The 26,059-nt window shown below is 39.0% G+C and overlaps 2 protein-coding genes across 3 annotated transcripts; both read right to left on the bottom strand.

Annotated features, from left to right (window-relative positions):
* Window positions 1-441: 441 nt before the first annotated feature.
* LOC121772675 (ubiquitin carboxyl-terminal hydrolase 25-like) lies at window positions 442-5,755 on the bottom strand. Of its 2 annotated transcripts, none has more exons than XM_042169867.1 (9): window positions 5,421-5,755; window positions 3,944-4,436; window positions 3,692-3,767; window positions 3,507-3,599; window positions 2,623-2,709; window positions 1,449-2,527; window positions 1,186-1,314; window positions 838-973; window positions 442-749 (listed from the first exon to the last, which is right to left on the bottom strand). In XM_042169867.1, the coding sequence occupies exons 1-8, from the start codon at window positions 5,602-5,604 to the stop codon at window positions 853-855; spliced, it is 2,262 nt and encodes a 753-aa protein (XP_042025801.1). In that variant the 5' UTR covers window positions 5,605-5,755; the 3' UTR covers window positions 442-749; window positions 838-852. The 2 variants fall into 2 exon arrangements, with proteins under 2 accessions (XP_042025801.1, XP_042025800.1); XM_042169866.1 differs by having other exon boundaries at window positions 442-752.
* A 7,496-nt stretch (window positions 5,756-13,251) lies between these two features.
* LOC121770703 (9-cis-epoxycarotenoid dioxygenase NCED1, chloroplastic-like) lies at window positions 13,252-15,351 on the bottom strand. The gene has a single exon (XM_042167473.1). The coding sequence runs from the start codon at window positions 15,321-15,323 to the stop codon at window positions 13,530-13,532; it is 1,794 nt and encodes a 597-aa protein (XP_042023407.1). The 5' UTR covers window positions 15,324-15,351; the 3' UTR covers window positions 13,252-13,529.
* Between the last annotated feature and the right edge of the window lie 10,708 nt (window positions 15,352-26,059).

The raw sequence follows: 26,059 nt of genomic DNA on the forward strand, positions 1-26,059 counted from the left end.
GAGAAGCTATCTCTATTACTACGAGGGATGTCTGGTTAACCAGAACTGGTAGTTACAATTACCAAACTGAAAATATCTTATTCATCGCCGGCAGTTCTGATTTCCAAACCAAAACCATCTTAATGATTCTACCCATCCAGTTCTAGTTCCAATATTTTCATATTAGAAACAGCGGTAAACTCTCGATTCTGGCCCAAGAAAATTGGTAAAACCAATGAGAAACAGGGGAAATTTGTTCAAATTGGAAAAAACCCAGCAAAAATCATCAGTTTGAATTGGAACCAGAATAATCAATTCCGGTTGATATGGGTTGGGTCAGTTCGGTTATGGTTCCACTCGATTGGAACCAAAGCAGCTTGCTCCGAACCAAAACCAACAGCAAATGTATGTAACACAATACTCCCTCCGCGTTCACCAAAACCAAAACCAAAACCAAAACCAAAACCAAATCGAACGATGCCTGTAGATTTTATAACATTAAAAATTGCAATACATCCAAAACTCCTCGACAGACAGCAATCAAAACTGGAAACGGGTCTATAAAAATGAGGATTGAGCTACGAACAAAAATAATTTTGTACAAAGACTGAATTGTTATCTCCCTCTCTCTCTCTGGACCAACTGTGCAGCTGCGCCGCCTCAGCAAGCAAGACTTACCTAACTCAACCAACCGGGTTATCTCAGTTTGCATCCGCAAAATATTTACAATCATATTCATCGAATGTGAACAGATTACACTCTCGCCAAAACTGCTGCAAGACCAAAATATGAAAAATAAACACTATGCATATGATCATAAAGACACTGTTATATCAAACATCGAAGTGCAAAGCATACCAATGTCTTGCTCGGTTAAGTTCCAGACAGTTGCTTCTCTTGGCTAAATAATTTGAGACGCTCAACCAATTTTGCTTTCAGTGATTCGGGAACCTTAGAAAGAAAAGCTCTCTTCGCTTGTGAAACGAGTAAGCTCCTGCTCAGCCACCATATATACAAATATATTAATGAAGTGTTCGCAGGAATATCTCAAAACTGAGAATGAAGAAAACAAAACATCCACCCGTACCAATACGACTAAACCAAATGCATCAACAAACAAAGTCAAGTATTAAAACCAACCAGATTGGAGCCAAAGCAACAATTAAGACTGGATTTTAAGAAAATTATAAATACAAGAGAGCTCACTTTTTCTCATCGTCATTCAGTGCAGAATTCCCTGTTTCTTGACACAACTTTTTTGTTGCCTGCATGAAACTGCGCACTTCCTCGGACCATCCACATGAACTTAGAATCACAGAAGCTTCCTTCCCAATCCTGAGGTATGTGAAAACATTATTTAGTAAAAAGAACTTAGTCCTGGGAAAGCATGATGCATTTTCAGCAGAAAAATGAGATAATTAGAAAAAAATTTCAATTCTCTACTTAATTATTCAAGTAAAGTGACATACGACTCCTTGAATGCTTCCACTCTTGCACGAGATTGGTCATCTTTGGAAAAAAAAATGCACGGACAATCATCTTCTATCTTCCTCTTTACACATGAGTTGTTAGAGGCCACAATATTTCCATTGGGCAAGTCTTGGCAGTTAAGACTTATTTGTGAGTCAGTCATGTGAGCAGATCCATTTACTTCTGGCAATCTTTTCTTTAAGGAGTTCACCGCCATAGGCCCGTTGCCGTTACTGTGTGGCAAACAAGATAACCCTTCCCCAGTACTCTGAATATCAGCTGACATTTTACCCATACAATTACTGTCACTTGTCAAGCCAGTTCTCTCCTTTTCGACTGAAGTAGGCGAAGCTGCTATGTGTCCATTTTCCTCCACGGGCTCTTTCTTATGAATGACAATCTTCATATTCCCATGGGCAAGGACCTTACTGGTACTCCCAGAGTCAGTAAATGTTCTCTGCTGACTAGGGCAGTCATGATCAATCTTAGATTTAACTGAATCACTTGTCTGGCTGTGGTGGCCAGAAGACTCTTGAATGTCTACATGTTTCACACAAGCACCAGACGTTTGTCCATCAGTTGAACTTAACTCAAGTGAAGTGATATTACTCGTCTCAGGTTGGTTATCAGATAGATCTCCCATATTAGCAGGGCACTCCTCATTATCAGACCTTTGGCATGTATGTGTCTTACTGCCATTGGTCACAAGGATATTATTTGACCTCTTAGTGTTAGAATGATTGGCAGAAATTTTCATGCTAAATGGTTTCTCTGCACAACCTGACTTCAGGATAAAGGATCTACTGCCATTAGTTGACTTGTTGGTCTCTTGAAGATGATTGGAATTTTGTTTGTTACAAACAGATTTATCTGTAGAACCAGATTTTGGCATTGTTGATATTTTATTGCCATTAGGCTCGTGTTTCTTAGATCCATTAACCACTGCATCAACCTGAGTCCTAGGCCTCTGTTTTGCACGGGAGAAGAAAAGCATATACACTTTTTCTGATAAAACCTCCTGTAGGGTGGAGACTGAAACATAAGAATCATTGCAGCAGTACCAGCGGCCAATCGCATCCTGATTATACAAACCAAGTCAGACTAATATACTTCAGGCTACAAACTAAAGTCAAGAGAAATCAATTTGAAGAAATGCAACAACTATAAAAAGACCTTGATATATGCATAGTAGTGCCCAGAATCGGGAGAGAAACCTGAATGTACAACAGTACCAAAGAGGTTATATTCAGGTTGTTGATCCTGCGTAAAAAGACATCATTAGTGAATCAGGATAAATGACTACATAACAATCTTATGATAATGGAATTCTTTACACACCTATCTAAGAAAACCAATTACCAAAACATTTTTCAATTACATATGAAAAGGCAAATGATATAGTTTCCAAATAGAACAGCCTCAGCTCAAACATTTCATCAGTGCATGATAAATTAATCCATGTTTATCAAACAATAAAAGGATATCCTGAATCAAATGTGAAGATACTGCTTTAAACTGACGACCTAACTGGTAAATGATAATGACTTTGAATCCAGTCCACAGAGCAAACTCAAGGATGCCAATTATAATGTCCAGATTATGCGATCAAGTGAGAAGATGAATGGTCAAAAAAGTTGCCTGAGAGAATTTATTTAGAATAAAAAATAAGATTGGCAGTGAGATCATATAATGGAGGAGGTGGAACAGCAACTGAATAACTGAAACTGGTTAGGCCAAAGGTTCACAATAATAGAAAGTGGTGGAAATATAGGAACTATAAAGGTGCAAGAAAGGTTACTCATTGGAACATCGCATTCCCTCCGTTGCATAAAAGAGGATGTAATTAAGTGCGAGATCGATATGACTGAAGTACAGCATAGGCTTTTGAGTACCAAGGGGTGCAGGAAAAAGTTAATAGGATTGGAAACATGAAATAGTAATTAACGAAAGAGGAACAGCAAGTAGGGTGTTACCATATTTACATGTTTGCCTCGGTATTCGGTAACATTTCATGCTTGGAGGAAGAAAAAGAATAGAAACTGTTTCCAGAAATGTACCTTGCTTCCTTTGCACATGTGACTTGACAGCACCAATATCTCGTCAAATGCGATGGGCTTATCAATCTTCGAACCATATATACTCTCAAACCTCTAACCATAAAAAAAGAAGATAAGGAAACAATATTATTCAAATATTCTAAACCAAACTTAACAAATAAAATAAGTCACAGTAACTACCATACCTTTAATTGAATTACAACAACATTTGGAGCTTCAAGAATCGACATTTGCTTCCTTGCTGCGACCAGTTTCTTACATCTAAAAAAGGAACAATTTTCCATGACAGGGATCAGAATTTAAATCAGCAGTAACAAAAGCAAAATATGTTGGTAAAACTCATTCACACACAACTTAGTTATATGTGTAAAGAATAACTGGGTGTGGACAAGTAAACTAATCCATGTTCATAAAACTAAGAAATCCAATATACTTACTTATCACACTTGTACTTATTATTTCCATCCAAGATCTCAGGCTGAAAAAACTTCTGCAAAGCTTCTCGGACTGATCCACTATGCAAAATATCCAGACTTATATCCATTATCTCGTCCACCTTATTTGACTCAGCCCCACATGACAAACATTTTACTTGACTCTGTAACGCCCCTCCAAAGATCTCCTTGATCACCGTTTCTCCAGCCCCAGCAATATCACCACCATTGGCAGTCCCATTTCTCCCGCGCTGTAGCTGCTGCAACTTCTTTAATCTTAAGCAGGTATTATGGCACGCATCAATCACATAACGCAAAAATTCATGTGCATCCTCTTGCCTCCCAGTGCGAAAATGCTCAGCATAAATACGCAGACAGCTATTTATCTTTACAGGCGCATCTGAAACTGCTTCACTACTCAAAGAGCGAGAAATTCGTTTCTCTAATATACAGAATGGACAATCACCCTTCTTCTCCTTTCCTGTCCCGTAGTCACCTATAAATATTTATGGTGTTTATAAGTTTTTGGGCTCAAGTATCCACTATTCATCATTATACCATTGGCAAACACTTATGCTAACTATACATTAGAGAACATTTGAGCTGACTATAGTATCTTTCAATAGCCAGTTAATGAGGCCAGGCAATATGAAAATAAAGTTATAATATCATGAAAAATGCAATTTAAAATTAATACTCCGTACAAGTATAGAACAGAAGTTAAATTTACTTGTTAATTACAGAATAAAGAAACTACAATGTAATCTTAGACAGTGTTTTTGGTCGCCCTTAAGATTGTACGATTTGTTTTTAACATCAACAATTGAAAGCTCTAGCCACTGAAAAGGACAAACCGGGGTCAACATCTCATCAACAAAATGTCTCTAGTCATAAACAGTTATTATCAATTTGAGTTTAATTCCCTATAAAGCTATCCTCGGTACCATCTCGACTCTTTCTAGCTTCATTCCCCTATAAATTACACACCTCCGGACCATTAGCGACAATATATACGCAAGCTCAATCTAATCACTTAGAAAATACTTTACAAAACTAACCAGTATTCCACTGTTATAACATTAATTACATCAGCTCCAATCCTGAATGTTAACTACGAACTAGTAGCACAATAACTGTGTGATAACTAAGTTCCACAAGTAAATCTTACAAATCTAAATGAGCGCATCAAGTATTTTTCTACAAATAACAAGCACAGAATAATCCCCAACCATCAGCTCAAAGTTCAAAATTAATAAACACTGCCAACTGAAATCCTACTCTCCGATACAGTAAATACCACAATCAGATTTTAAAAAAATCAATTAAAGTAAAATCAAACCATAATAACAACCAAATGCACGAGATTCAGTAATTATCAGGGGGAATAGCAACAAACACATGGAAACAAAACGGAACTCAGCACGAAACACTAACACACAATAGATGTAGAGAGAGAGAGAGAGGAGACGAGGAGGCGTACAAACGGAGGAGTGGAGGTAGCGGAGGCATAAATTAGCGAGGGGAGGGGTGTAGGTGAGGCACTGTAGGACGGAGTTGAGGTAGCAGGTGTTGCCGAGGTTCCGGAGCCCTAGCGGCGGCGAGCCGTGCCTCCGCTTCAGCGACTTGAGAAGGCTCGGCTGCCACGTCATCTGCAGCATGACCATCAACGCGCCGCCGCACCATTGGCCGGCCGCCACCTCCGAGATCGCATCAGATGCTCTCCTTCGTCGGATTTTCCCTTTTCCTTTTTTCTCGATTGAAATGAATCGGGAGCTAAAGAGGGGGTTTCTTTCTGGAGTTGGAGGTTTTCAATTAGTAGTTATTTTCAGTTTTTATTGCGTTTTCTTCTTTTCTTTCCTTCGCTTTGTCATTATTTTGAGTGGCTTTTTTGGTTGTTACTATTATAGAAAATATTTGTAATTCAATTAATTAAATTGAATCAATTTTGACTGTTTGGATTTAGTAGAAAATTTTGAAAATCCTGATTACTGGAATTAAATTGAAATAATTTTGAGCGATTGGATTTTACTGAAAATTTTGAAAATCCAAATTATATTACGCACAACATTTTTATTTAAATTAAGCTATATTACTTGCATATTTCTAGTCTATATAAAATGACTAAAATATTATTTAGATTTTTTTAATTTCTCGAATTTTACGGATATGTTTCGGTTGCAATTATAAACATTTTGGATTGGTTATGAACTATACTTACAAAATTCAGATCATTTTGTGCAAGGAAAAACTCGATCTGGAATCTGAATACTCGCTCTAGTTACTACTGTATTATGGATCGTGGGCCCATAGGGAGCTGCGGCTCTCAACTTGGGCCTCAATAGTTGGGCTTGGTTCAACGTTTTTAACTTTTATTGTTCTCTTTTTGAAAAAAAAAATTATAGTACTATATTATCCTCTCAATTAAATACTCCGTATAGTACTAGATTGACTATTTTATATCTAATTATGAAGTATATTCCTTTCTCTTGATGTGTAATAGTACTATAGATGCTAGACATATATTTATCAAATGTATTATAGGTGACATTCTATCAAGTTTTCTTTTACACTCATCAAAAAGCAGTGAAGCAATCCATTATCCATTATCTTAAACAATAAATTTTGCTCTTGGTCGACTGGTCCTAAAACCAAGATTTTCTTGTGAAATTCTCATACATTCAATTTTAAAATGTTTGTACTGGGATGATGAAATGCAACTTTATTGATAAAACGATTTCCCTTTAATAAATCAGTGGTACTTGACATTTTTTGGTCATTTGGAGTAGCGAATTTATTTATTCAACTTAAAAGTAACTGTAAAAAAAAATTCTAACGTCTCTATTTCGGGTTAAAATATCTTGGTAAAAAAAAATTCCAACGATAATGAGAGGTACATTAGAATGTAGAATTACTTTAGCCTATAAACCATAAGGAAAAAAACATATTCAACTTATCAAAAAATATTGATCTACCCAAAATCATTATAAAAAAAAGCAATAAATGAACTTATGAAAACAAAACTCAAATGAACTAACACATAATCATAGTCCACACGACAAAGTTCTCATCATCCAAATTACTAAAAGGAGAAAAATCACAAATGCAATCAATACACACAAATAAACAACAAATATAAAAAAAATGAAAACCTACTATGATTGAGCAAAAACATCCACTTTTAATGGGCCCAAATTCGAGGATCACACCATTTGTCACAAAAACCAATTAAACATACGTTTCGAACTCGAATACTTTAACAAATAAATAAAATAATATGAACACATGAAATAATCAAAACCGAACATCCTAGTCATCATGCATGGCACATTCTAGAACATTAATAATAGTACTATATCACTTCTGAAACTCTCTTGCTAGAAGCTTTACTTCTGGCCTAGTAGCTTCCACGTCTCCCTACCTATTTTCTTCATAATACTTTTATTGGGTTATGGAGTAATATATATAGTTAGTTAAGAAGTAGGTGAAAATTGTCTTACGTTATATCAAAATTTCGAGTTTTCTTAGTGGGTGCAATGCAATATTTGATGCATTGAATCAACATTCTTGATGTTGACATGAAGTCAGAAGGTGGACGAAAAAACAAAAACTTATTTCGATAGAGGCTATATATTCTTAATTTTGAGTTCGAAATTTTGTGTATAATAGGTTATTTCATACATATGTTACATTCATCCAATACCTATATACGAAATGATTCCAATGAGAATGATAAATATCGGTGAAATGATAATCATCTTTAACTTTTGAACAAATAGATTTGCGATTGACGGGTTTTTGACGGGTTTATGCATTTATTACTGGATAAATGCAACACACGAATTCGAATCTCATTAGCCTTTTTGGAAATAAAAAGACACATTTTGATGCATGTGGTGAAATCTTGACTTTGTTTATATGCAGTGATCATGTGTAGAATGCTTCAAAGTTTGAGCCTCTTCAATTCTGAAAAGGATGAATTTGTATTCTTCTCTTAATTTAGAAAGTTTGGTTTCTGAATTTTAACTGCGTATATTATCTTGTCTATGCACTTAGACTATTGAAATGAAAACAAAACTGTCCAAATTCAACATGTCCAAATTCAAAATGTATGGATGAAATTTTATCCCAACTAGAATACGTTCAACACCTTTTATCAATCTGTTCCGACATTTTTTGTTATTTGATTCTTTTTTATAATCTATGTTTTATCGATGGCAAAGTAGTCCATGATATTAATTAAAGCATGCATATATTGATTAAAATAATAGAAAAACCTTATAATATGCCACTTTTATCAAGATCCACGTGTCTGTGTAAATAAACTTGGAAACCCTAAACTCAATAAGGTGGACAGTTTTGCTATATATAGTAACACGAATGGTTATTGGATACTATAATATATAGGAGTAACAAATAATTCAAGATTCTACATATGTAACTAACACGTCACCCTTTTTGCACTGCCCTTTAGAGATCATCATGAGCCAAAAATATTTTCGATGAGATCAATATTTTTTATATATATCCTTAGAATGTTACAGATTTCTCCAGTTTGAGGTTAGGAAAGTTTATTTATTAATAATGTGTGGTGCAGATTTTAGCACGTCCCTTTCAATGTATAAAACGATTTTGATCGTTTAATCGGCCGATCGCTTGATACTCATTAATAATGTGGTTGTGTAACACAAACAATATTTTATCATGCTTAATCACAATTTATTTCACGTGAATGATCAAATACGAATTATAAAACATACCACTTGTATAGTAAAGGTATATTACATAGATTATCAAAATCATTTAGTATTTGATACTAGTAATAGTTTGAGTAGGTCTAGTAAATCATGTAGGTTGGATCATTGGAGTTAGGTCTAATCTGAATTTTACATGTAAAGAAAACTCTCAATTATAACATGAACCTGACTTGCTATCTTCAAACTCAAACACAACTTGAACACTACACATGCCCGTTAATGACACGATTTAATTTGGATTGGTACAACACGGACCTGATATTGCACAATAAAATCTGATTTTAAACCTGGTTTTACATGAACTTGAAGAATAAAACTAAAGTATGATGTTTGTTTAATAAATAAAAATAGATAAAACAATCATATTACTACTACTTTTAAGGAGTTACCTGAACATAACAAAATCCAAACTCAATCTAAAATTACTAGGTTCTTAACGGTTTAACTCAAAGGATATAAACCAAATAAATTTTTTTCTTTACTCAAATTCTTAATTTGTGCGTGTTTATGTCAAGTTTTAATCTCAAGTTGAAATTGACAATTTTAGTATTGAATTAATAATATAGAAGTACTATATTCTTTATTTGCATCATCGTATTTAATTCGTGACTCGTAATGAGGTCAGGAATCACTATATAATTAACGTGAAATCTGACATGGAAAATCGAAACCATATATGGACCAATCCAGCTAGAAAAAGTAGTTTTTTGCTATTATTAGTGAATGAGAAATTTCGTACTACTATAATTCTAGTTTGAGAATACAAATTCTAGAACTAAAATTAATGGCTGTTGGTAGTTTGCAAATGTAGTACATGGTTTTGAGTTGAATATAGTAGTACTAGCATAGGAGTATAATATAAGCATGCTTACACAATTACTACTACATGTCATCATCTTGTGCAGGTGAAGATTGTGAGGCCAAATGGAATGCCACCCAAACTAATTAAAAACCAATTCGATGTACTCCACCTCTAAAATTTGAGGCTACAATTATTCCATTACTATATATAATAGTAATACATATATAGTTTCTTGAAAATGCATGGTTACATTTTTTTGTCACGTGGGTGTGGGTTCTAATTTGAGTCCCTAGCCAAAGGTATATGCTAAACATAATATTCCATTTTGTACAAGAAAATAATGGGGCGTGAAACAGATTTTTAAGTATAACCTTTATTAGTATTTATAATTTAATTTAAATTCAAAAAGTACGTGAAAATGAGATTTCGTCCAAATAAAAGCAGAAAACAATATTTTGTCACAATTTTGATTTTGTTAGCAATATTATAATGCATTGCAATTTATTTTTTTGAAAAATTAATACACAGTGATATTCCAAGTCATCAAAACAACTTCATCAATTTTCTAATATTTTAATGTAGTATAATATTTTATTGAAGTTGTAACGTTAACATTTAATCCCGTGAATCATTGCATGCAAAATCGACGTGTACACGTATAACTAGGCGTTCGTGAGCATAACATATTAAAATATGGTAAATAAATTACAAAATCTTCGAGTCAAACTGCTAAACTATATATAGTAACCATTGTGAAACCTAATTAGAATATATAAATAATATAATAAAAAAATTATGGAGTAAAATAGAGTTAGGTAAAGAATTCCTTACAAAGTTAGAATATGCTGGACTTTACTATTTTAAGGCTAGTGAACTTTCATCTATAACATTATTAACATATATATGTAGTTTCAAGGAAAGTTCGACGGCACATGATCATATGTATTGCTATTAATTTATACATGAATAGACTAATATAAATAATAATCTCGAAATTGAGTTACGATTACTTCATATTTTTGAAATCTTGACTGGTCTTAAATGAAAGTGCAATTAGTTAAAACTATGTACATTGATAGAAACATCCAAATATTGTCAGAATCCCTAAATTGTGGTTGATGTCGTATGATTCAAAGAATTAGTATATATTGATCTCGACATGAACTGATACAATGCATGCAGTGACGAAGGGAGGGTAACCGAGGTGTAACGCCCAGGGAAAAAGTAGGAAATGATCGTCGGTGCATGCATAGACATGAAAGTGGCAATCGGGGAGTGACCTAAATGATTAAAAGACACAAAAAAGTGAAGGATTCCAAAAATATGCAAGTATGAGATTGCAAATTCTAGGAGGGCTTCATAGATTTATAGGTATGTTGGAGAGACTTTGTATTGGTATATGGGAACAACCGTCAATTTATGAGCCAGAGTTGTTACATGGGGTCAATAGACCCCCAACAATCTAAAAAAAGGTAGAAGAAAAATAAATTAACCATCTTATATCCACTCAAACAATACAATCGTATAACCCTTTGTCTCTCTCCCAACATGTCGTTGCTCGTCGTTGTGTCATCAGCAAAATCACACCTCGCATCTTATTTGTCATTGTTGTCATAGCCAGCGATTCTCTCAAAGACGCCACCACCCATCATCGTGCTCCAGGCGACGCCCATCATTTTGTCGTCGTCTCTGAACCCCATCTTGTCTCGTTGTACCCTAATCAACCATACAACAATGCTGATAAATTTCAGATTTTTGTCTTCATTGCAACAATGGACATGTACATTGATGTAACTTGTATTATTGAGATATGAATAGCAAAAGAACAGAATTATTAAATTATAAGAGTCATGTATAATATGAGTACAAAAATTGGTAAGACCCACCAATTTTGAGCAACATAAAACATTTTCTCGAAGATGGAGATAGCTAATAAAGATTGCAAGTTGCAACTAGCACATGTATTGCTTTGAAAGCAATTTAGCCATGTGAAATACTAGTAATAATTAATATATAAGCTACAAGATATTAATAAAACTTTTTTTAATAAAATATGACTTGAGCAGAATTACAAAATTTTAAATGATCTATTCATTTCACAAAGAACTGTAGGGAAAGTTACTAGTACAATAAAAGAACGTATTGTATGCATGAAAAATATAGTATTCCTAATTTTAAATTTCGACGTCGGAATTGTGAAAAAAAATAAGAATAATAAAATGGTAGTTGCAAGTGGAAAATTGAACTTGGAGGCTATTGGATCCCAGTCCCATGGTAAAGGAAAACTATGCATTTATTGTGTCCACATGTATTCATTTAATTCTTAATGTTATGATGTAACATGTTGCTACAATTACTAGAGATAGGGATACATATTCGTGGACTCTTTGTTTCTAGTATACTGTCATAAACATTATGACAAAAAAATCATCATCTTTAATTTCAAGCCACGATTATGACGTTTGTACATACCACATTAGAGCTATATAGAAATGAGTAGAGTATAACCAACATAATTGGTGGGCTGGTTATCAACTCATCCTTTAAGCATAAAGTCAGAGATTCGATCCTAGTCCATATGAATGAAGCAATTCATTTGACTAATCATCTACTATACTTAGTATTTTGACCGTTGTGATAAGGAATTACTCCTTTGGCTATCAAAAGAAGGGATATTGTGGGAAATAAAATAATGATAGCTAACTAGGATACTCTTCGATAGCCATAAATATTGGTCACACATTGGATTTCGATCAAATTCAAGAAGGGCTTGAATTATTTTTTTAATTAACATAATATCGTTGAATTTTTTATATAACTATTGTCATTGTCATTAGCATGCGTAAATATAGTAAATTTAAGTAATACAATTTGACTTATCCTACTAGTTATGGTATTCGACCATTAGCATGTTATCGATGTAGTGATGTATGACTTGAGGTTTGGATTTTCAATTGGGCCGTTAACGGTGGAGCGACAGAGACATAGAGAGATGGAGAGGGAGTGCACCCCACTTGAACCGGCAGATCATCTGCCTCCACATAAAACATGATGATTTTGACTTGGTGATATTTGACATGTGTGCAATTTCACATTATTAAAGAAGATCAAGATAAAAAGCAAACTTTGTTGAAAGTATATTCGCATAATATTTTATAAAATATTCAATTATTAGCTTTTAACAGTAGTGAAATTGGCACTGTACTCATTGAAAATACTATTGGTCGTCGGTAGTATTTTTCTCTTTACTATTAAAACATGGTACTCCAATTCACAGTTACATTCGAAATCCAGGTTATCGCTTTCTTGATATAATTATGTTTTATTTGATGTTACAAAATAAAAATAAAAAAACTCATATGTTGACTTCATGTCGGGATGTTCCAAAACCAAATAGACAAATTTATGTCTTGTCGAACATATATGCAGACCTCTGCACTTTTGCGGCGACATATCAGATGAATTCAACTTGGTATTTCCCTCACATTTATTACATCAATCTTCCAACGTGGTATTTGATTTAATGGATAAACACATGATTTCTTAATCTCAACGGTAATGTTGTCCTCTTCTGTGATCAAATTAATCTCGGATGAGTTCAACGTTTAAATAATCCAGCCATTCGGGGATAAGTTCATCTTAAACAACCAAACAATATTGGGGGTAGATTTTAAAGAATTACGGTATATGATTTGAATTATTCTTTATCCACCCTGGAATTTGTGTATAGAAAGGCAAAAACAGGGGAATAACAGAGCAAAAACAGATAATATTCATGAACATATACAAGATTGATTTTATTCCTAACTAAATATATATATGTATCGAAGTATGAATTTTACTTGAAGAAAAGAAACTGCTGAGCTTCCATTTTCTATGTACACCAAAGCTACGAGCAGAGTCCATCTTAAACCCTCTCACACTCTCATAATAATCCCTAAAACCCTAAAAAATAGGTGCCAAAATCAGGATGACGGCGGAGGAACTCCGGGGACGCATCTCTAGACAATCCCTCAGGCAATTCTCCGCCGGATCACGCCTGTCCGGCGAGCTCCTTCGCTCCGATGAAGGTGCCGTGGAATCCGTACGGAACTCTCGACGGTAGCTGGACCGTCGCCTCGAGCTCCATCGTCGCCGCGTTCACAATCTGCAGCTCCGATTTCCACGCCGCCTCGTCGTGCGCGAATGCGAGGATGTAGCCGTCGTCCTCTGCCTCCGAGTTCGGATCTCTCGGCAGGAAGAGCGGCTCGCCGCCGTACTTGTTCTCGCCGTAGAGGAATTTCTTCGTCTCTCCGGTGATGAGGTCGACCTTCGCGAAGCCGGAGACCTTCGGCCACGGCTCGGCGATTGCGAGATACGCGTAGCGAGTTTTCCGGCCGAGCTTGTTGCGGTTTACCATGCCGGCCTCCAGGTTGACCTGATCGCCGGCGGAGAGGATAGGGCGGCGAGTGGATTTTCCGGTTTTGAGATTGAGGCGGATCTCGGAGAGGACGCTCTCCAATCCTTCGTCGCATTCGTTGAAGATCGAGTCCGGCGGCGTCATACACGAGCCGATGACGACGATCTCGTCCGTCTCCGGCTCCTCCCACGCGTTCCAGAGGTGGAAGCAGAAGCAATCCGGCACTTCCACCCATTTCATTCCAGAAGCATCTTCGGCGTACTTGCTCAACACACCAAATTGCGCAATTTTGTTTTTATCGTACACCACCGGAGATCCGCCGCGGATCATCTCCGATAGCTTGAAAACCACCTGCTGATCTGGAACGATCACGAAATTCTCCGTGATTGCGAAATCGTGCATCATCGTAGGATCGGAGACGAGGATTTCAACGTCGTTTGATTTCTCACCGTTTTTCGAGAATCGGAAGTATTTGAGATAGGGCTTTTTGATGACGTCATAGCTCAGGGCGAAGAGCTCGCCGGAATCAGGATCCACCTTAGGATGCGCGATCATAGTGGAATCCAGCTGTCCGTCGAAATCATAGCGCTCGACGGTTTCTAGGTCTCCATTGCCGGTGACGCGGACGTGGTAGGGGAGGTCGTCCTCCGACATAGCAAGGAGGCGGTTGTTGAAGTAAACAACGCCGGCGTTGGCCACGCCGCAGCCGCGGCGGTGGTCGACGAGGTCGAATAGGCCGCGCGCGTAGAAGAGGAGGAGCCGCGCCACGCCGGAGTGGCCGTGGAGCTCGCCGATGGCTTTGGGGAAAATGGAGCGGCCGAGGGCGCGCTCCTGCGTAAGCCTCTCTGTCTCCGTAAACCGGCAGGCGTAGCTAGCATCGCCGCCGTCGAATTTAACGGCGTGGATCATGCCGTCGCCGTCGAAGAAGTGGTGGCCGGCTTCGGGCTCGAATAGCGGATTGGCGCCGTTGCGGACGTAGACGCCTTGGATGGAGTCAGGGATCTTCCCGACGACCGGGAGGCGGTGGCGGACGGGCTGCTCCGGCACCGGCGAGAAGTTGCCGGAGATTTGGACGCCGGGGTCGGTTGTCTTCGGCAGGGGATGCTGGAGCTCGTGGTGTTTGAGGGCTTTTTCAACGGCGTCAAGCGCCATTGCTGCGGCTTTCTGAATTATGTTCCATTGCGGTTTTGATGGAGAATCGGTTTTCTTGATCACTCTCTGCAGCGGCGCGGCGGGGGAGAGCGGTTTGTAAGCTGGCACCGTGGCGGCGGCGGCGGATTGATTGGAGAAACGGAGAGTGGGGGTTTGGAGGGAGCATTTGATATAATTGGTGTTAAGATTATTTCTTCTTGTGGTGGTGAATGGCAATGATGAAGTTGACGATTTGGGCTTAATCCAAGAATTAGTGCATGAAGTTGAAGCTGCCATGATTATCTATTTTGGCACTAGAATGAGTGCTTTTGGAGGGAGGGAGGGAGGGAGAGAGATTGTGTATTTGATGAGAGAGAAGGGAGGGGTTAGAGTATATATAGATAGTGAATTGTGGGGAAGAAGGTCCACGTGTTGGATGCATGGAAAAGTGATGCATGACAATAAATCAAAGAGCTTGTCATCCTTTCTTCAAACTTCCACACCACCATGTGTGCCTTTTACTTCACCATAAAGAAATTCTTGTTGCACAAAAATTATACTAGTACCCCATAAAGCTCTCTTGGGGGTTAGGGGTTCAACAACCGTCGATTTTGGTTCAAAATGGACCATCTTCTACCAATTTTCTATAAAACTGCTTCGTTTTTATATATTTCAGCAGTTTTTTTTTTAATATTTTACAGCTTTTCTTAATTTTACACCGAAATCGATACATAACAATCGCTATGGTTCCAAAAAAATTAGAACCAAAGCCAGATCTCACACTCAATGGATTGGTGGATATTCAGCCTATAAGAGGAGAATAATGTTTGACGATTGAAATTGTCAGTCCAATTTTGATATGTATAGTCGGTTCTGATTTAAACAATCGTGTCCCTAAGCTCTCTTAGGGATGTATACAATATAAATTCATTGATTATGAATTAGAACTAACGATTTTAATTTGGTTTCAAGCCCTAAGTCTGACATATAGAGATACTTCATCTTCATGTTGTTATTGTGTTAGTAATCGATACTAAATCAAATAGTTTGATGAAAATAAAAATTTGTCGAATGTGCAGTCATTTGTGGTGTACAATGATTACTTGCAAGATGTGGGCATTAACGGCTTAATCTATATTAATTAATGGTCTAATGAAAATATTCGTGTGCATGCTTTTTTTAATATTACTTATTATACAATGTAACATGCACGATTGGTTATGCAGTGCATGATCCACGATAATTCTATGTCAAATATTAAGAAATGTGACAGTGACAAATAACTAATACATGGATTAATGGAAAAGAAAAGACTATGTTAGTTAATTAGTTATAGTTATAATTACTTGGACCATTAGCTTATTATTTTCCTTTATTCTTTTAATTTTTTTAATAAAAAAAGTAGTTATATTACCAACTTAAGATACGTACATACAGTTATAAAGATTTGATAGTATGCAGCACCACATGATTTGTGTCTCCAAAACTAATACCAAACCTTGCAACATATCTTATGGGTTGATCGATCTAGTGGTAGATGTTTTTTTGTAGCCATAGATTCTGAAATTAAACTTCACATTTGTGAATATTTCATTTTTATATTCCATAATTTATGTGTTACTTAATAAGGGATAATATAAATAGGCGACAATAAAAAAAGGTAATTACCCACACAATAGAGAAGGTTGTCGCTAACATCAGAAGGTAGAGGCAATGCAGAGACTGTTATCGACAATTGATGATGGACAAAGAACGTAAATTAAATGAGCCCCAATTTAAATTGGTTGAGCGGAATTATCGCCTCGTGGATACTATTAGCTCCGAAAGCTGAATATAATGAAAATTTTCGACCAGATAAATGAATCGGTGACTCCCCTCAACTTCAATAGAATCCGTCATTTTCTTATCACTACTCATTTGAATTGTAATTTGTAAAGTTATTGATGAAAGTGATTTTTGGCAAAAGGATGAGGTAGGTCCAAAATTTGTGAGTGGTGAAAACCCCGCGTTGAATCCTCTAAAATAGAAGGGAGAACAGTACACGTGGCAGCAAACATGAATCTATGTCAACATCACAACCACTGCCTTTTTATCCGGTCGCCGGTTCAATACAACGTTGCCCAATCTTATTCCGGTTTCTCCACTCGACAATAATGGCAACCTAAATAAATAATACTACTACGCATTTTCATCCTATGCCAAAAATAACACTTTAATAATTGAGGGAAGAGACTATTTAAATTCACCATAAACAATTACTACTACTATTATATATACTATATGGCTTAGACTTGTAAACGTATAAGGCCATCCATAATAGGAATAGTCCAGCAATAGCCCAGCCATAGCTTAGTCACTGTCACATCATCAGCTGTAATAATGGAGTGCTCATTTCAGTTGGAAGAAGAAGGCAGAGTTCGGTAAGCTCGGCTTACCGAGCTGGAACTAGCCTGGAACTAGCCGAGAAGAAGAAGGCAGAAGAAGGAAGCTCGGCTTTGAGCTGGAACTAGCCGAGAAGGAAGAGTTCGGTTGTGAGCCGAGAAGGAGTTCGGTCTTGAACCGAGGAAGGAGTTCGGTCTTGAGCCGAGGAAGGAGTTCGGTCTTGAACCGAGAAGGAAGAAGCAACCTAGCCGAACTAGCCGTTGGAGCAGCAGTTAGTTAGCTGAGATGTAGCGGTTATTCTTCTTGCTTTCTTGATTCTTCTTGTAGTTAGTTAGTAGCAGTTGCTACTTGATTGTAGAGCTTTAAATAGCTCACCGTGTATGTAGTTTAGAGAGTAGTTTAATCAATAAAGAGTTTTCCAGTTTCTCTCCAAGATTATCATCTTCAATACTCAAAGTGTGAGTGTGTGTGTTTCTGCATTGTGTGATCTCATACAACAGTGAGTGTGTGTGTGATCTTCTTGAGTGTGTGAAAGCCTTGTGTGCGTAAATCCCAACAAGTGGCGCCGTCTGTGGGAAGGGATATTGAAGCTGATTTGCAGAGGATCAAACGGTTTCAGAGATGGCAGCAAGGCTTGATGCAGAAAAGTTCACAGGCAAGAATGATTATAGCCTGTGGAAGATGAAGATGAAGGCGGTTTTGATTCAACAAGGCTTGGCCGCAGTTCTTGCAAAACCAGAGGAGAAAGGAAAGGCTCCAGTGCTTGATGATAAAGCTCAGGCAAAGATGGAGGAGATGCAGCTCAAGGCACATTCTGCAGTGATTCTGTGCCTTGGAGATAAGGTCTTGAGGGAAGTTCAAGAAGCCAAGACTGCGGTGGAGATCTTGGACAAGTTAGATGAAGTTTACTTGGCCAAATCCTTGGCTAACCGGCTGTATCTCAAGAAGAGGCTGTATGCCTATAGTTTTTCTGGAGATAGGTCCATCATTGAGCAGCTAGAGGAGTTCAACAAGATCATTGATGACCTGGGATCTGTTGATGTCAAGATTTCAGATGAGGATAAGGCCATTCTCACATTGAATGCCTTGCCTAGCTCGTATGACCAGCTAAGTGATGCAATTATCTATGGAAGAGATAAACCTATCACCTATGCAGAAGTCTATTCAGCCTTGATGGCCAAAGAACTCCAGAAGACAGCCAACAGAGGCTCTGCAAGCTCCAATGTTCAAGCTGCAGAGGCCTTGAATGTGAAGAAGTTCAAGAAGCAGAACTTCAAGAAGAAGTTTGAGGGCTCTAAACCCTCAAGTTCTGATGCTCAGAAGGAAACCAGAGCTTGCTATTGGTGCAAGAAACCTGGACATTTGAAGAAAGATTGTCATGCATGGAAGAGAAAGATAGCCTCTGAGGGACACAACCAATCTGATTGTGTGGAGAGTGCTGATCCCCCGGCTCAACTCATGAATATTAGTGACAGTGGGGTCAGTCATAGGTGGATTATGGACTCAGGGTGCAGCTTCCATATGTGCCCAAATAGGAGCTGGTTTCATGACCTTCAAGAAGCAGCCGGCACTATGGTGCTGGGTAATAATCACATTTGTCAGATCAGAGGAATAGGGAAGGTAAAGCTAAGCCTACAAGATGGCTCTATAAAGATCCTAACTGGGGTGAGGTACATTCCAGAAGTGAAGAGGAATCTCATCTCATTGGGAATGCTGGAGCAGAAAGGGTTCACCATATTGATGAGTCAAGGAAAATTGTTTGTTAAATCTGGAGATGCAGTGATGATGGAGGCTGACAGAGAGCATATTCTCTATTATCTGAAGGCTAAGGCTGTTGATGGAGAAAGCAATGCAGTGTCAGATGATTCCATAATGCTATGGCACAAGAGATTGGGCCACCCAGCTGAAGGAAGCTTGAAAGAACTCATCAAGAAGGGTCTGATCTCTGGAGATTTCAACAAGATGAACCCCTGTGAGCAGTGTATACTTGGAAAGGCTAAGAAGGCACCCTATCCTACAGGTATTCACTCTTCTACAGCCCCTTTAGACTACATACATAGTGATCTTTGGGGGCCTTCACCGGTGTGTTCAATTGGTGGAGGAAAGTATTATCTAGCTATCATTGATGACTATACAAGGAAGTTGTGGGTATATATTCTTAAAGAAAAATCTGAAACACTCACAAAGTTCAAGATATGGTGTAAGGAGGTTGAGCTAGAGAAGGGTAGAAGTGTTAAATGCTTAAGGACAGACAATGGCCTAGAGTTCTTGTCTGCTGAGTTTGATCTGTTTTGTAAAGAGAAGGGTATGAAGAGGCACCGGACTGTTCCTGGTAATCCTCAGCAAAATGGTGTTGTGGAGAGGATGAATAGGACAATCCTAGAGAGGGTGAGGTGCCTACTTCTTGGTTCTGGTTTGAGCAGCAGGTTCTGGGGTGAGGCTGTGTATACAGCAACCTATCTCATCAATAAATGCCCATCTACTGCCCTGAAATCTGAAACTCCTGATTACATGTGGTATGGAACTCATAGTGACTACTCAAAATACAAGGTGTTTGGGTGTGTGGCCTATGCTCATGCTAGGCAAAGCAAGCTTGAAGCTAGGGCTCTGAAATGTATTATGTTGGGGTATCAGAGGGGTGTTAAGGGGTATAGGCTCTGGTGTATTGAGCCCGGTAAGCAGAAGGTCTTGGTGAGTAGGGATGTGGTGTTCTTGGAGGATCAGATGTCATACCTGAAAGATAAGCTGAACTCCAGTGAAGATGAGGGTGATTTCTTCAAGGTGGAGCCTGTGGGGGTTGGCCTAGGAGCAGGTGGAGTTATTGACTCAGGGAGTGAGTCTGATTCAGATAAAGAAGAGGCTCCAACTCAGGGCAACCAGGCTGGTGAGTCTATATCAGACTCTATCAGAGACTATCAGCTTGCAAGGGACAGAGTTAGAAGAGAAACAAGGCCACCAACAAAGTTCTCTGATGTTGTGTATTATGCTCTGTGTGCAGCTGAAAGTATTGATGGTGCAGATCCATTCACATATAAAGAAGCTATGCAGAGTAAAGATAGAGAAAGATGGATTGAAGCCATGAATGAGGAAATAGAGTCTTTACTCAAGAACAAAACATGGATTTTGGTGGACAAATCCAAGCTGAGTACAGATGGTAAGGAAAGGAGGCTGGTAAGCTGTAAGTGGTTGTTTAAAAGAAAGATTGAGACCACTGATAAGGATAGAGTCAGGTTCAAGGCAAGGCTGGTGGCTAGAGGCTTTACACAGCAGGAGGGAATCGATTTCAATGAAGTGTTTGCACCTGTTGTGAAGCACACTTCAATTAGGATCCTATTGGCTGTGGTGAATCAGCTTGACTGGGAGCTACAACAGCTTGATGTGAAGACAGCCTTCCTAAATGGAGATCTAGAGGAAACTATCTTCATGGAACAGCCAGAGGGCTATGTGAAGATTGGAGAAGAAGGCAAGGTGTGCCTGTTACAGAAAAGTCTTTATGGACTTAAGCAAAGTCCTAGACAGTGGAATAAGAAGTTTGATGCACAGATGAAGAAGATTGGCTTCTCCAAGTCAGAATATGATGATTGCATTTACATCAAGAAGGCAGGCAAGACTCCCATTGCCTACCTATTACTCTATGTGGATGATATGCTACTTGCAGGGCCTTCTATGACAGAAATTCAGAAAGTTAAACAAGATCTGAAGTCAAGCTTTGAAATGAAGGATCTAGGAGAGTCAAGGAAGATCCTAGGCATACATATTCAGAGAGATAGAGGCTGCAAGAAGCTGTGGATGCTGCAAACTGACTATATTGAGAAAGTTTTGCAGAGATTCAAAATGGAAAATGCAAAAGTTGCATCAACTCCTCTGTCCTAGAGTTTTAAGCTTTCAAAGGAGCAGGCCCCTAAAACTAAGCAAGAGGCTGATGAGATGGAGGCTATCCCTTATGCTAGTGTGGTTGGAAGTGTTATGTATACTATGATTTGTACAAGACCAGATCTTGCTCATGCTATCTCAGTGACTAGCAGATACATGGCAGACCCGGGGAAGGAGCATTGGAATGCTCTTAAGTGGATATTGAGGTACATGAAGTCAACTAAGGACTGGGGGATTGTCTTCAATGGCTGGGAAGGTGAATCTGAGGAGGTTGTGCAGGGCTATTGTGATGCAGACTATGCTGCAAACCTGGACAACAGGAAGTCCCAAACAGGTTATCTTTTCACCATGTTTGGAACTGTAATCAGCTGGAAATCAGGGTTGCAAAGTGTTGTTGCTCTCTCAACAACAGAATCAGAGTATATAGCTCTCACTGCAGCTGTACAGGAGAGTTTTTGGATTCAGGGAGTGATTTCTGACTTTGGTTTTGACCAAAAGACAATGGTGATTCATTGTGACAGCAGCTCAGCTATGTGCTTGGCTAAACATCCGGGTTTTCATGAAAGGAGCAAGCACATAGACATAAAGTTGCATTTCATTAGAGATGAGATTGAAAAGGGGAGAGTGAAGGTGATTAAGATTAACACCTTGCACAATCCGGCTGACATGCTAACAAAGTCTCTAGGTAGAGACAAGTTTGATCATTGCAAGAAATTGATCAATGTTTGTGCAAGAACTGAGATGAGCCCTCAGGTGGAGAATTGTAATAATGGAGTGCTCATATCAGTTGGAAGAAGAAGGCAGAGTTCGGTAAGCTCGGCTTACCGAGCTGGAACTAGCCTGGAACTAGCCGAGAAGAAGAAGGCAGAAGAAGGAAGCTCGGCTTTGAGCTGGAACTAGCCGAGAAGGAAGAGTTCGGTTGTGAGCCGAGAAGGAGTTCGGTCTTGAACCGAGGAAGGAGTTCGGTCTTGAGCCGAGGAAGGAGTTCGGTCTTGAACCGAGAAGGAAGAAGCAACCTAGCCGAACTAGCCGTTGGAGCAGCAGTTAGTTAGCTGAGATGTAGCGGTTATTCTTCTTGCTTTCTTGATTCTTCTTGTAGTTAGTTAGTAGCAGTTGCTACTTGATTGTAGAGCTTTAAATAGCTCACCGTGTATGTAGTTTAGATAGTAGTTTAATCAATAAAGAGTTTTCCAGTTTCTCTCCAAGATTATCATCTTCAATACTCAAAGTGTGAGTGTGTGTGTTTCTACATTGTGTGATCTCATACAACAGTGAGTGTGTGTGTGATCTTCTTGAGTGTGTGAAAGCCTTGTGTGCGTAAATCCCAACATCAGCACTAAAAATCCTTCTGTCACATCATCAAAATAAGCAAATAGCCCAATCATAGCCTAGCCACATAATATCCACGTCACTATTAACAAATATATACAAAATGAAATAATTAACAATCACACAATATACGAAATTTAATTTACGAGACATATACGAGAAAAGTTTAATAATACTATTAAAATTTAAAAAAGTACAATAATTTAAAAAAGTACATTAATTTAAAAAAATACAATAATAAAAAGGAGTGACAATTCACTCCTCGTCTCCGTCGTCGCCGCCTCCGTCGCTGTCGCCACCATCGCCGCCGCCGCCGCCGGTCTCCCTCCGTGCCGCCTCCAACTCGTCTTGCAGGCTCATGAGCAAGGTTTGAAGCACGCTCTTCTCCACGGGATCCGTCGCCACCCGCCATTCGGCCATCGTCTTGATCAACTGAGCGCGCGTTTGGGCGCGAGCGAAGAATTTGAGATCCTCGGTGGATTGGCCAAGGGGGGATGCCGACTGGACCTCCTGGGAAGCCCCGGCGTTCCCCCTCGCCTCCCGCTGAGCGCGCTTGCGCTCAATTGGGCGAGGTCGGCCACCGACCGAACGCGGCGTGGGGAACTCCTGCGTCGTCTCGGGGAGGTCGTGGGAACCACCGCTGCTGCCGTTGAAATCGCCGGTGTAGTTCAGTCGTTGCTTCTTCGGCCAGCCAGAGTCGACACCTACTCGGAACTTCTCGGACTCGTTCAGCACAAGATAGCAGTTCCAGTAGGTGAAGTCCTTGTATACCCCCTTCAGTGGGAAGACTTTCTCCGCTATTCTCCTGCAGTCCTCCTCCGTTTGGCCACTGCTCATCATGCGGAGTGCGTTGGTGTACAAACCCGAAAATCGGGAGACCGCAGCCCTGATTCGGTTCCAGGCCTTCCGGCAATCCTCCCCGTTGCGTGGCCTCCCCTCCGGGCAAAATCTCTTGTAGGCTGCTGCTATCTTGCCCCACATGTTGACGATCCTCTGCTCGTTCGAAACGAGAGGATCGTCGCAAACACTCACCCACGCCTTGCAGAGCGCGACGTTCTCCTCGTCCGTCCACCTCCTCCGTACCTCCTCCTCACCCGGCTGCGACGACTCGCCGACCTTCTTCTTGTCCTTCTTCTTTGGGGCGCCATGCCCCCGCCCTGCCCCCCCTTGAACGAGAGTTTCCGGAGCTCCGATAGTATCAAACACCAAGTCATCTAATGAGAAACTATCAAACCCCAAGGGCGTTTGAGTCGATGTGTGCGAAGAACCAGTCGAAAAATCAAAACTGGGGCGATAAACATCCCCCGGCGTCGCCGGGGACCCCCCAGGAGTCCCCTGTGTCGGCGGTACCCCCCCGGGCATCATCTGCATCCCGGGTGCCCATCCCGTTGGGGTCGGAATACTTGGTGCCCACCCCGGTATCGACGGAAACCCCCCCGGCGGACTCCCCCCGTTGGCATCCCGAACATCATCTGCTGCCACGGGTACATGTTGTAGTACCCGGGCATCTGACCCCATCCACTTCCCACGGGGATCGACGGAGTTTGTGACCCGCTACTCCCGAAACTAGGCTCGTTGTTGAGATCCATTTCCCGTTGTTGATCTTGTACATAAATTAAGATAGATAGAGTACTCGTTAAAACAAGTGGTGCGAATGAAAATGACGAGCAAAGCGCGTATATATAGTGTTTCGAAAAAAAAAATTAAATTTCGCGCTAGGCGGTGCGCTGGGCGATCCGGGCGCTGCAATAGCGCCGAGCGGATCGCCCAGCGCCACGAAACCGCCCAGCGCTGCGCGGTTTCTCTCTCCATTCGTCCGCTGGGCGACTGCAATAGACCGCCCAGCGAACCGCCCAGCGAACCGCCCAGCGCCGGCGCTCGGCTGGGCGGTCGGCTGGGCGCTATTGTGGATGGTCTAAATATTTCTTCTATTACAAGTTGGGGATTTATTATATTTTTTGTTAAAAGTGCATGAAATATAAAAGATTCATTTTTCATCATTATATGCGTATTTTATACATATTGATTGAATTCATTCATTATGCATGCAAAATAAATTTTATTGTATACTACTCCATATGACATAAATGCATAAATATTTCTTTGTTCCAAGTTGGGGATTCAGAATAATTTTTTTGTTAAAAGTGCATGAAAGATAAAAGGTTCAAGTTACATCATTATATCCATATATATTTATGTATGTAGTTGAATTCATTTACTATGCACGCGCGTGTGGGTATAAGTACATATAAATATAGTCATGATTAAATTTTCTAATGCTTTAATTCCTTATATTTTACTCCTTAGTTAGTCATATGCTCCTATAAATTACGATCAATTAGAAAGTAGTAGTAAATATTTAAACTTTTCTATGAAGATAATTTACAAATTTGTGGGACAAGATAAAAATTAAGATTGGGTTGCGATTTGATTATTTATCTTGGCAAAACTAGCTACTACTTTATTTGGTACGAAGTTTGTTAATTATACACGTTAAAAACCCTCCTGATATTTCAAAAGAATTTAGGAACGGATTCTTGACAGACTAACTTTAGTTAGCTTTTATTTTAATAATTAAACATGAAGATCATAGATTAACAACCATATCTCGACTCATATTTAAATATATATCCTCTAACGAGATTAATTCATTTAATAGGAGTATAATATAGAGTTTGCAGCAGTAGTAGTGTTTTCCATCATGTCATTGATGACTGCAATAAACAGAAAAAGAGCTCATATAAAAATCGTTAATTGGTAGGGCACCAAAAATCAATTATTTATATGCAAATATAAAGGGCTTATTTTGACAGAGATATTAACTTTATGACACTTGCACCCTCATCCCACCTTTCAAAATTAATTAGATAGCTACGTGTTGTTTTTCGACAAGGATTATGTGATGGGGTCAAAACTCCATTACGTATATTTTTTTTATAATTTTTTAATTTGAATAATTTACGTGGGAGGAAGTTTGAGGTGGACTACCCATTCAAACATAAAAGCATTTATATTGGTTAGTGATTTCAAACAAATTTAGAAGATAATTGGTGCATGCATGATGTTAATTGGTGGTTGGTGACCTTGGCAATTCAACGAACAAATTTTTCATATAAATATTAAGAGAAAATTATAATAATTATAGAAGTCTTATATGTAACTCCACTTATCACCAATTAATTTTATAAATGGAACATTTATTATTGTTGGGATTTACGCACACAAGGCTTACACACACTCAATAAGATCACACACACATTCACTGTTGTATGAGATCACACAATGCAGAAGACACACACACTCACACTTTGAGTATTGAAGATGATAAGCTTGGGGAGAAAACTGGAAAACTCTTTATTGATTAAACTCTACTCTAAACTACATACACGGTGAGCTATTTAAAGCTCTATAATCACGTAGCAACTGCTACTAACTAACTACAAGAAGAA

This window comes from Salvia splendens, chromosome 16 (genome assembly GCF_004379255.2).
Source record: "Salvia splendens isolate huo1 chromosome 16, SspV2, whole genome shotgun sequence".
NCBI classification, from domain to species: Eukaryota; Viridiplantae; Streptophyta; class Magnoliopsida; order Lamiales; family Lamiaceae; genus Salvia; species Salvia splendens.

What these genes read in the sequence shown, in the direction of transcription:
- LOC121772675 (XM_042169867.1), bottom strand. Translation starts at nt 5,604, where the DNA reads ATGGTCATGCTGCAGATGACGTGGCAGCCGAGCCTTCTCAAGTCGCTG. An exon ending in TTGTTGTAATTCAATTAAAG is followed by an intron (nt 3,600 to 3,691) that starts GTATGGTAGTTA and finishes TTTTATGGTTAG; the next exon opens with AGGTTTGAGAGTATATATGG. An exon ending in GTGGAAGCATTCAAGGAGTC is followed by an intron (nt 1,315 to 1,448) that starts GTATGTCACTTT and finishes CACATACCTCAG; the next exon opens with GATTGGGAAGGAAGCTTCTG.
- LOC121770703 (XM_042167473.1), bottom strand. Translation starts at nt 15,323, where the DNA reads ATGGCAGCTTCAACTTCATGCACTAATTCTTGGATTAAGCCCAAATCG.